The sequence below is a fragment of the Lactuca sativa genome, chromosome 1 (genome assembly GCF_002870075.4).
Source record: "Lactuca sativa cultivar Salinas chromosome 1, Lsat_Salinas_v11, whole genome shotgun sequence".
NCBI lineage: Eukaryota > Viridiplantae > Streptophyta > Magnoliopsida > Asterales > Asteraceae > Lactuca > Lactuca sativa.
In genome coordinates this window covers 207,052,343-207,064,435 of record NC_056623.2, presented here as the reverse complement: position 1 = coordinate 207,064,435, position 12,093 = coordinate 207,052,343, and the positions used below count along the sequence as shown (strand labels likewise).

The following is a 12,093-nucleotide window of genomic DNA, read 5'->3' as shown; positions in this document are numbered from 1 at the left end:
GTAACTATATTTGGTAAGTACTTGACCCGGTTGTGCATGGTCCTTTTGGGTTGCCTTCACCATAGTAACTTGATAGGGTAACTAATGGAGAGAGAGAACATATTAAGGTTTATTAACATATTATAAGAATAATATATTAAAGGAGAAATCATATTATTTGATTAATATTAGTCATAGATTAATTAGGAATTAATTTGGTGACTAAAAGAGATTAATTGAATAAAGGGGACTTAAACTGTCAAATGTGTGATACTTGTATTTTGGCCTGGGAAACCTAATGGATAATGGGATGAACGAAATTATGATGGGATCCCATCATATTTTTATCCATGGCCTTATTCCAGAAGGTTCCATGGACTGTTTAATGTTTAAGCTATCCATCAGGGGTTTGACTGAAACCCTAGCTACTCACAGTATAAATATAACCCCTAGGTTACAAAAATCGGCCACTGCTTCTCTAAGAACCCTAGAGCCGATTTTGTGTGCCTCATCCCTCTCTCATATACTACCCTCTTTCTAGTTGGTGTTTGTAAGCCATTAGAGGAGTTACACTTGTGACTCTAACCTCAAAGAAGAAAAAAGATCAAGATTTATTCAAGAGGTAATCATCTAGATCTCATTAGTTACATTGATTTTGTAATATATATCCTAGATCTAGGGTTTCAAATCTTGGATGAACTGCATGTACTATAGTGAAACCTAGATCCAAGTATTTAGGGTTTGCATGTACACATAGGAATGTTCTTATGGATCAAACCCATCAGTGGTATCAGAGCTATGTCTGGTTTCAATTGTATTTGATGCTATATGTTTTGATCTTGCTTGAAAAAATTGTTTTTGTGCAATCTGCTTGACTGAATCGACAAGTCCCATTGTGGACTCGACGAGTCCATAAGGGGACTCGGCGAGCAGGAGCCTCAGACAGAGGATATTTTGGGATTTATTGTTGTTTTGATAAAAGGATAATTGCTAAAATCGTTTTCTTATAATAAAATCCGAATTTTATTGTTTCTATGTGATTATCCTTACCAAAACAAAAGATAATTTCTAATTATTTGAATAATAATTTCCTTATATGATAAAAGTTGATTATTTAAATTAATTTGGTAAATTATCTCTAAAATAATCTTGATTAGGTCAAATTTAGATAATCGTTAAATTAACTGTTTAATTTGAAATTATTTGCTATTTGAGCCTTTGTGTTTTGAAAAGTTCATTCATGAAGCCGATCTATAAGGAGGGGGTGTATAAGGTTATGTCCTATAAAGTGGCCATTTAATGGGTGTCCACTCTCACCCACCACTTCCTTGATTGGTGGAGGGTCGTTAGCCAAACGGGTAGGATAGGGCAACCCTTTGTCATTAATAAGTATAATGAATTATTAAAGTAACTAAATGTTTTTACAAAATTCTCAATCTTAGTTACTTTAGGCAAAGTGAATTGATGCAATTCCATGAAACTACACTTTGTACCCTTGCTAAGACGTTAGTGGAGCGTATGTGGTTACCCGGCACACTAATTGGGTCTAAGCAAAGGTGGAAAAGGGTGACTTATTGTTTGTCATAGTTCGATGGGGCGTGTGTGGTTACCGGCACATCGAATACGTGACTGTAACAATGAGGGCACCATGTACATTTGCATGGTTATTCACACCCACTTTGTGATCTTCAGCATCCTAGTCACAAAGTTGAGGGACATATCGAGATTTAAACATGCCATTGAAAGGTTCAATGAATCTCAAATGGATCTAGGACTTTTCAATACATTTAAAACCTAATCTTCTTTTTGTTTTTCATGGTGGATAATTAGTGAGTCATCATTCACTTACCTTCAAGTTATTTGCATGTTAGATTCCGACATCCCTCTTCTAATATGTAAATAATGTTGTTGGATCCTAGCCCTAATTTCTCATTTGGGTGTTTAATTAGGGATTCATTACTAATCAAACTTTGTTCTTTTCCTTTTCAGATGTCGAACATGAACCACAACAACGCTTCTGACTCAAGTTCCTCCGGCTCATTCTCACTCATGAAGTTGTGTGGGAGGGTGATATTCGACGGAAACAATTTCAACGACTGGATCTGTAACATTAGAATGGTCACCCGTTATGAGGACAAAGAGTATGTCCTAGATAAGGAGCTGAAGGAGATCGACATGAACACTGCTAGTCCCGAAGAGATCTCTGCCTTTGAGGCCCACGAGCGTGATGCCATGAAAGTCCATTGCATCATGCTGGCGACAATGACTTCCGAACTCCAAAAGTCCTATGAGGACATGTATCCCTATGAGATGCATCAAGCTTTGCTGGACCGGTACCACCAAAGTACGAGGCAAGAGAGGTATGAGATCATCACTTCAATGATCACTACCCGAATGGGTAGTGGAGAGTCCCTTACCGCTCATCTGCAAAAGATGCAGAGATATGTTGATCGTCTTCTAAATTTGAATGTTAACTTTGATGAAGAGTTGGCGATTGACATCATCCTTCACTCCCTGCCTCCCTGCTACAACCAGTTCCGTATGACCTACCATATGAATAAGGAAGAGGTCACCTTGAGCAAGCTTCAAGGCTTGCTAAGGACTGCTGAGAGCAATCTCAAGGATCAGTCTGTTGCATCAACTCCCGCTCCAACCGTTGCCCCTGTTTTGGTAATTGGGCAAGGGAGGGGTAAGAAGAGGAAGGCTCCCTCAAAGAGCTACCACAAGGGTAACTCCCAAGATGGTACATCTTCTAGTGGAACCAAAGTTGGTTCTGCTAAACCCAACTCTAACCCAAAGGAGGCAGAGTGCCACTACCGCCATAAAAAAGGCCATTGGAACAGAAGTTGCCCAGAATATCTACAGGCCATCAAGGATGTGGTTTTCACATTTGTTCTGATTTTCGAGTATTTACACAATTAAATCTAATGATTCATCACATTCTATTTCTTGGGTACTTGATACAGGATGTGGTTTTCACATTTGTTCTGATTTGCAGGGCCTAAAAAGAGATAGGGATGTGGAGCATGGGAAGATAAATTTGATCATGGGGAATAGAAGATCGTTGCGCTGTCACCAAGATCGGAATTTACTCTTTAATGCTTAGTAGTAGATTAGGATTAGATTTAGATAACTGTTGCTATTCACCAGATATGGCAAGAAACATAAGTTTGTTTCATGGTTTATATAGACAAGGTTTTAGATATTCATTTGATAATGAAAAAGGTTCTATTAATGCTTATCTTAATGGTGTATTTTATTTTGAAGCATTGCCTTGTAATGGAATATATGAAACTATGGTGGTTGTGGATAACTTAGGAAATGATGTGTTGTGTGTGGATTCATCCAATGGTTTAGATAAAGCATGCTTGTGGCATTGTCGTCTTCGACATGTCAACAAGAAATGCATAGCCCAACTCTAAAAGGATGGAGTGTTGGAATTATTTGACCATAGGGACGATGACGTGTGTGAGTCTTGTTTACTTGGAAAGATGACCAAGTCACCCTTCACTGGCACTTGTGAGAGGGGTGAGGGTCTATTGGATCTCATACACACCGATGTGTGTGGGCCCTTTAGATCAATCACAAGGGATGCGAGCCGCTTCTACGTGACTTTTACTAATGATTATAGTAGATATGGGTATATCTACTTAATCAAGCACAAGTCAGAAACCTTTGAAAATTCAAAGAGTTTAAACAAGAAGTGGTGAATCAGTTGGGCAGGAAAATCAAGATGCTTCGATCCGATCGACGAGGAGAGTACCTAAGTATTTAATTCCACGACTATCTTAAGGAATGCAGAATCGTTTCGCAATTGACGCCACCTAGGACACCGTAGTTGAACGGTGTGGATGAGAGGCATAATCGAACGTTGGTAGACATGGTTCGTTCCATGATGAGTCGTGCTTCACTACCTATTTAATTTTAGGGGTATGCCTTAGAGACTGCCACCCATATCCTTAACTTAGTCCCTACGAAGAAGGTTGCCAAAACACCTCACAAGATGTGGACAGGGAAGGCTCCCTCGTTGGCACATATCAAGGTTTGGGGTTGCGAGGCTTTCGTAAGAAGAGAGACTCACAACAAACTTGAGCCTCGTAGTGAGCGGTGTGTTTTCATCGGCTACCCACAGAAATCCTTTGGATATCTATTCTATAGACCGAGTGACAATGTTGTCTTCGTTGCAAGGAGAGGGGTATTTCGAGAGCAGGAACTCATAAGCCAAGGGGACAGTGGGAGGCAAATAGATCTTGAAGAGATTCAAGAGTCGAGCGATGAAAGAACCTCTAATGCTGGCACTCAACCCGAGGAGGAAACTCCGGTTGAACCGATTGACGGGTCCTTACCTCTTAGACGTTCTGAAAGAGTTAGAGTTCAACCCCAGTTATATGGTTTTCATATTACTATAGAAGGGGACACGTATATTAGTGATAGTACACTAATAAATCTGGATGAACGTAACAGCTATAAGGAAGCCATGGCAGGCCCGGAGTCTGCGAAGTGGAAAGAGGCGATAGATAGCAAGATTCAGTCCATGTACGAAAATCAAGTTTGGAATTTGGTTGACCATGTGCCCGAACATAAGAGGGTCGGGTGCAAGTGGATCTTCAAGAAAAAGACCGAAATTGATGGGAATGTGCACACATATAAGGCACGACTGGTCGCGAAGGGTTTCACTCAAACTCCCGGAATTAACTATGATGAAACCTTCTCACCGGTTGCCAAGATAAAATCTATTAGGGTGATGCTGTCCATTGCTGCATTTCATGATTATGAAATATGGCAGATGGATGTCAAAACCGCTTTCCTTAATGTGAAGTTGGCTGAGGATGTTTACATGGATCAGACAGAGGGTTTTATCAATGCAAAGCATCCCAATAGAGTGTGCAAGCTTGAGAAGTCCATTTATGGAGTTAAGCAAGCGTCTCACAGATGGAATATTTGTTTCGACAATAAAGTCAAAGAGTTTGGTTTTCTGCGAAGCGAGGATGAGTCATGTGTATATGTCAAAGCCAGTGGGAGTATAGTTAGCTTCCTCGTATTGTATGTCGATGACATACTACTCATTGGAAACGACATCCCGACACTGTAGGAAGTCAAGTCCTGGCTTGGGAAGTGCTTCCCTATGAAGGACCTCGGAGAGGCTTTCTATATTTTGGGAATAAGGATAGTGAGAGACATAAGTAAGAGACTAATAGGACTTACTCAGAATACTTACTTGGACATGGTACTAAAACGTTTTAGTATGGAGAATTCAAAGAAGGGGCACTTGTCGATCCAAAGTAATGCCAAGTTGAGTAAGAGTCAATGCCCGGGTACCAAAGTCAAGATAGCATAAATGGCCGAGTACCATACGCTTCCGCAGTTGGCTCAATTATGTATGCTAAGACTTGTACTCGCCCTGATGTGGCCTTCGCTTTGAGCATGGTCAGCAGATATCAAGGGAACCCTGGCAGAGCGCATTAGATCGTAGTCAAAAACATTCTTAAGTACCTTCGGAGGACCAAGGAATGGTTTCTAGTCCTCGGTGGGAGTGATGACTTAAAGGTGCAAGATTACAGTGACCCCAGTTTTCAAACCGACAAGGACAACTACCGTTCGCAGTCGGGCTATGTCTTTACCCTTAATGGAGGAGCAGCGACTTGGAAAAGTTCCAAGCAAAAGACTGTGGCTGATTCAATGTGCGAATCAGAGTATATTGCAGCGAGTGAAGTGTCAAAGGAGGCAATATGATTGAAGAACTTCATTGGAGACCTTGGAGTTGTTCCAGCCATAAAGGAGCCCATGGAAAATTTCTCTAATAATGAAGGAGCGGTTGCCTTGACCAAGGAACTGAGGGATCATGACAGATCTCGACATATCGACAGAAAATACCACTTTATTCGACATCGGGTGGAAGAAGGACTCCTTGTAGTAAACAGGGTATCGTCAGAAGATAACTCACCAGATCTGCTTACGAAGGAACTGAGTGCTTATGAGTTTGAGTGTCTAAAATGTATTAGACATAGCAAAAGTTGCAGCAAACATATTCATAAGCACTCATGAACGTTGCAGCAAACATTTGCTTATGTCTAATACATTTTAGACAATCCACACACCAATTCATGATAGTCTTCATTCATACCTACTTCCAACATATGAACGACTGTGGTCCCTTCGAATAATTTGATTGTTCTGAACCAATTTAATTATTCAGGAAGTCAAAACATGCAAAGTGAAACACAAGAATAATACTAATCCCATATGGCCCCAAACTCTAGGTATAAATAAAACATTTTATTTAATCACTATATTGATTACTCATTATTTGTTGTTTCGGGTAATCAACTTCTTACTTGAATTATTATTACACTTGTCCCATGCTCTCAGCATGCACACAATGTTTACCTACGGTCCTTACTTTGTGAAATAGATCAAATGAACACATTTCCAATCATACTCATTTCACAACTCCCAATCCTTATCATACGTATAAGAATATTAAATTCTTGTTACCTATGCTAGATTCTAACATTTTATGCAATGATTCTTTCGTAAGGTCACCGCTCAAAATCATCAAGACTTGGCTAATCTCTATTAGAAACAATTCTATAGATATGATGTCTCTCATTCAAAGTACATTCCTTTGAACATCCTTCTTGCATAACAGTTTCGAATCTAAATATTGATTCTCAATATCCAACTCCCAGTATGGAAACATTTCCATATTTGCCATATGACAATTCATTCTTAATAGAATCTTATTTATTCATAATAATGTCGATACGGTCCATCCAATACCATACTTCCAACTACTCACAAGCGACCAACCCTCAGCGAGCTTTGGATCATCCTTTGATAGTTGTTTAATTATTTTAGTCAAAACTGATTCTAGTCATTTTTCCCTCTAAATGCGTTAGACATTTGGAAAATTTTAGAATGGTCAAATATAATAGCACTAGCAATCAATCCTATACCCGAAGCGTATGGGATACGATGCATAATGTCTTACATAAAGATATGATACTTTATCAATCTTCTTCCATAATATTTAATGTGCCACGTTCTCACAATTCGAGCAATGCCATAACACTATGTATCCTTGACTAAATTTATTAACATTCCACAACCTAAGCCTTTAGATTATAAATGAAGCATAATATTCTCTCCCTTAATTATAGCAAAACAACTATTCAACCCTTACGACTTTGCAAAGTATAACTCTTGTTTTCTATAATTAATATTGCTAACTTGCAATACTTGTTTTAATAATCATACAAGCACAACATTTATGCTCCCACTATCATGATGATTCACTACTAGAAAAAAGGCCTTTTACGACGCTCATTGCGCGTCGTAAAACGCTCAGACGACGCGCAAATGCGTGTCAAGGAAGGCCCTGTCATAAAGAGAGACGACGCGCTTTTGCGCGTCGTCTATAGACGACGCGCATTTACGACGCGCGGTTATGACACGCAATGCGTATCAAGGAAGGCCCTGTCATAAAGGAAGACGACACGCATTTGGTGTCGTAACCTTACGACACGCGTGTTTATGATACGCAATGCGTATCAAGGAAGCCCCTGTCAAGAAAGGCCATGTCATAAATGAAGATGACACACATTTTTGCGTATCATAATTTTAAATGTTCTAAAAAATATATTTATATATTTATTAATTTTTAAATTAAATTTGCATTTAATGTCTCATAATAGAAATAAAATATCATATACAAAAAATACAATCCATTGCATAAAATTTAATGTCATACAATTCTATTTTTTACAATATCTAAATTTGCATCTAATCTACTCTCTACATCAAATTCCAACTAAGTAAAGTTGCATCTTGCCTTTCATAATTCTTTAAGACTAATGCTGGATCTTATATGGATAAGAAGTTGTACATTGGCCCATCTACTCTGTGTTTCATACTAATAATTGAAATGAAGAATGCAACACTTGCATTTGCAGCATCTTATCTCTTTCGGCTTGAGCTTTCTTTTCCTCTTCTAACTCCAAAGCTATTCGCTTTCATCAACCCTATAAACACAACACAAAATCACTTGTCATTTTCATTCTACTTTTAAAATTAATTCTTATCAGGACATTCTGCTTTTAAACTTACCAATCTAGCAAATTTTTCAAAGAATATAATTTATAATTTTTATGGAAAGTACATTGCTATTTCTTGAATACAAGATGTTACAAATCAAGAAACTTACATGGACTGCCGACCACCATGAACCTGCAAGACACGAGACATCAAATAAATCAAAATTAAATTTTGATTTTTTTTGCTTTCAATAACGATTAACATTTAACAAAAAAACAAAAGGTCAACCCACTCCCTTTGCCTCATTCCAGCTGACCCACTCCCTGGAAACAAGAAAAAAACTATCAACCAACATTTTACTTATATTTGAGAGGTTTTCATATTGATTTATTTATTTGTTAATAAATAGTTTACATACTACACCTTTGGTATGGATTAAACCGAGTTACAAGCCATATACAAACATTTGTGCCAGGCAAGAGTGTTATTTGTGCATAAACTTCATTTGTTTCTGGTTCAGCCTAAAAAAAATGAATCCAGAACTAAATTACTTAAATACCCAATTTTTCATCCAATCCAGCAAGGATAGAAACAAAGATCAAGCAAAATCAGAATGAGAAAAAAATCATTTTGTATAATTGTTACATGTATATGCCTGAATATACCATATTACACTTGCCTTCCAAATTATATATTAAAATAAATAAACAATTTTTTTTTTCTAAAGTCCAAAGTTATATGTCTGAAGAAACATTGTATTTTCCCTTCTTAATCTTTAAAATATCATATTTACCTAAATATATATATATATATATATATATATATATATATATATATATATATATATATATATATATATATATATATTTTAATATTTTCAAATTATTAAAACTAAAATAATAACTAAATATACCATATTACACTTGCCTTCCAAATTATAAAAACTTCATCAACAAACTAACTTCAACTTTGCCATCAGAAAAACTATGGTGTCATAGTCTATTTATTATTTTAAAATAAAAACTCATAAAACACAACAAATTAAACTGAGTTTTACACACACAATATATATTAGAAAACACTCAATTTTTTATCCATTGCTCACACAAAACGACCACTCAAAACGACATGTAACAGATATCACAATTGGTAGCATTTTCAGTTATAGCTCTTTAATCTATTTTTTCATTATTGATGAAATACAAAATCAAAAAGTAAAAGAAAAGTCATAGTCTAATCATCTTTTTCATTGTTTAAGAAGAAAAATTCAAAATAAAAAAGAAATAGAAAAAGCAATTGCCATTACGACACTTAGAGGTTAAGAACAGGTCTCCAAGATGAATTTCCTATGATTTAGAAGATAGGTGTAATATAGTCCATTTATTTTTTATATTTTCATTTTTATGCAACAATTCTAACTCATCATATGCATATTCAGATGTAAGGGTTTAAAGATCCTCAAGTAAAAAAAATAAGCAATCAATACAATACCCTTGCCCCATGTGTAGACAAGACAGACTCCAAACAGATTGATAATCTTTTTCACTTTTCAACATCATATCTCAAAGCTCAAATGTGTGTTCAACCATCTTTTCTCATAAATAAAAGCCAAATATTTTTGAAGTAAAATTAAAATGTGCAAGTAGTAAAAGCTTACCAATTTCATGAAGTGCATCGTTAACATCAACAACAGTTTTAGCTGATGTCTCCATGAAAAAAAAGACCATTCTCATTGGGGTAAATTTTGTTGAGCTTACACACAAAAATAAGTAAAGAAATAAACTTTTCTTTTTCCAAATATTAATAATTCCTGGGGTAAATTCTGCAATAAAAAATAAGGAAAAGGGTAAATACTTATGTTGTAACTGTGCTCTTGTCTTCCAAGTCGACATTATTTCCAACAAATGACAGTACCATGCTTGGATTACCTGTACGAACCACATTCATTTAAGTTTCCCAAAAGAATAGATAAGAAATATAGAGGTGAACGTAGTCAATTGGCATAAAATCAAGAAAATGGTGATCATTAATTGGACATCATTAACATCAAAAGGCCTGGAAAGGATTATAGGACAACTATGTCTTCATTAGCAACAACCAGTTCACTTCAATAGCACAAATTATAAAAGCAATCTGCATGAAATTATAAAGGTCAACAAAAGCATACAGGTCTAGATGGAAAATACAATGAAGAAAGAAAAATTGTTACACTATTTCATTTGAATTATTTTCCATATTTTCCAATTAATAATTAAAGATTTGGCTGCCAATTAAGTAAAACAAGCCCCTGATGAAAAAAAAAAACCTTGATAAACTGACACTACATGTAGGTTAAAATTTTAATTGTGCAGATGTAATGCTGACCTGGAGGTTCATCTTTCAGACATTGATTAGTTCCTTTTCTTTCCTTCTAAGACATTTTATCAGCATCTTTCTTTTTCTTTCTTGAATAAGTCTTAAGCAGGGGAAGCAGTAATGTCATCATTGAATTGGTTATCTCATGTCCAACTGAATCTGAATCACTCTTGTAAGAATTATCACTCCCAATACCAGTACCAATAACCATCTCATCTTTTTCCTGTGACTCTGTTACACATTTTTTAGAAACTAAAACTTACACAACATTTAACTTTTCATTTATTGAACAGTTGGTTTCTTGAGGGCTCACCTCTGCATAGAAAATTGTTGTCATCTACTATACAAACAACCAAAAATATGGTGATAAAATTGTCAATGTATGTAAATACCTAAGGCTGAATCCAAAGTATCAGGTGCATGGAGGTCCAAATCATCTAACATATGTGAATCTTTTTTAGCTGATGGGTCACCCTTTTCATCTTTTTTAACATATTCAACTCCATCCATCATGACTCTGCTTTAAGATACTAATCAGATGCATTACTGTCTCCTTGGCAGCAGCAACATCACAAGTGTGATGGAAAAAGATTTCTCCACCAGGCTTCAACACCCGTGACAATTCCTCCAGCAGCTTATCACCAGGAAAATCTGATGACTTACACATGGATATCACAAAATCAGTGGATGATGAATCCACTGCCAAAGAACCTGCCACATATCAATGTAAAAAAAAAATAAGAAACTAGAATCATTTTTAAGCAACACAATAGTTTGCAATCAATACACAAGGTCCTAAAAGAGGTTAAAGACTTGTTAATGCCAGTTACTGAATTACATCATTGAAAAAATAAAAAGTTGGGACCTTGTAGTTTCAGGTCCAAGTAGCACATACTGCAATTATAAACTAATGATGCACCATCAAGCATCAATATATTAAATGTGACTTGTGAAGGTGATATACAAAGTTACAAACAAACAGGGTATGGGACTCAAGATGAAAGCATATATATTAACAGTTACAGATTCAGAGAATGGTAGAGACAGAAAGGTACTTAGTGATGCACCTTGATTGATGATCAAAGGATTAAAATCCTGAACCACCTCCTTCTTGACCATTCTTACAGCATTCAAAACTTCATCCAGTAACACCACGACATTGTCAGTGATTGCCAACACACTACCTTGCACCACTTTTGTATCCTACAAAATCACCAAGCAAAATTAATAAATAAAATCATAAATCATTATATGTGTAAAACTGTTTCTATGTTTAGATACTATATTCTCTTTCAATATAGTATCCAAACCTGACGTGTAGATGCTGCAAGGGGAATACGGTAATTACTATCAGCTGTCAACTGACCCCGCCTCAAGGATAACCCATGGAGGGAGTTGTCAGTGCATCAAACGGCACATCCATGGGTATGATTTATTCAAAACAGGTAATTGATAAACTAGTGAATTCATCTTTGATCCTTGATTTAAATATCAAAAGCAGTCGAAACTAACGCATAAACCCACACGAATAGGAAATACCGAGATGAAAACAATCAATATTATAGACCTGAAATATAAATTAAAGAGGTGTAAGAGTGAATATGGTTTGACTTGGTGGTCACCCTTTTCATCTGTTGTTTTCATATTGTTTTGAAGATGGGTGGGGAGAGAGAGAGAGAGAGAGAGAGAGAGAGAGCGAGAGAGAGAAAGAAAGAGAGAGAGAGA

At 36.3% G+C, this 12,093-nt stretch overlaps 1 protein-coding gene across 1 annotated transcript; it reads right to left on the bottom strand.

The window, feature by feature from the left end:
* Positions 1–10,674: 10,674 nt before the first annotated feature.
* On the bottom strand, positions 10,675–11,791 carry LOC128128398 (anamorsin homolog). Its single transcript, XM_052767248.1, has 4 exons — positions 11,752–11,791; positions 11,679–11,692; positions 11,424–11,571; positions 10,675–11,079 (listed from the first exon to the last, which is right to left on the bottom strand). The coding sequence occupies exons 1-4, from the start codon at positions 11,789–11,791 to the stop codon at positions 10,865–10,867; spliced, it is 417 nt and encodes a 138-aa protein (XP_052623208.1). The 3' UTR covers positions 10,675–10,864.
* Between the last annotated feature and the right edge of the window lie 302 nt (positions 11,792–12,093).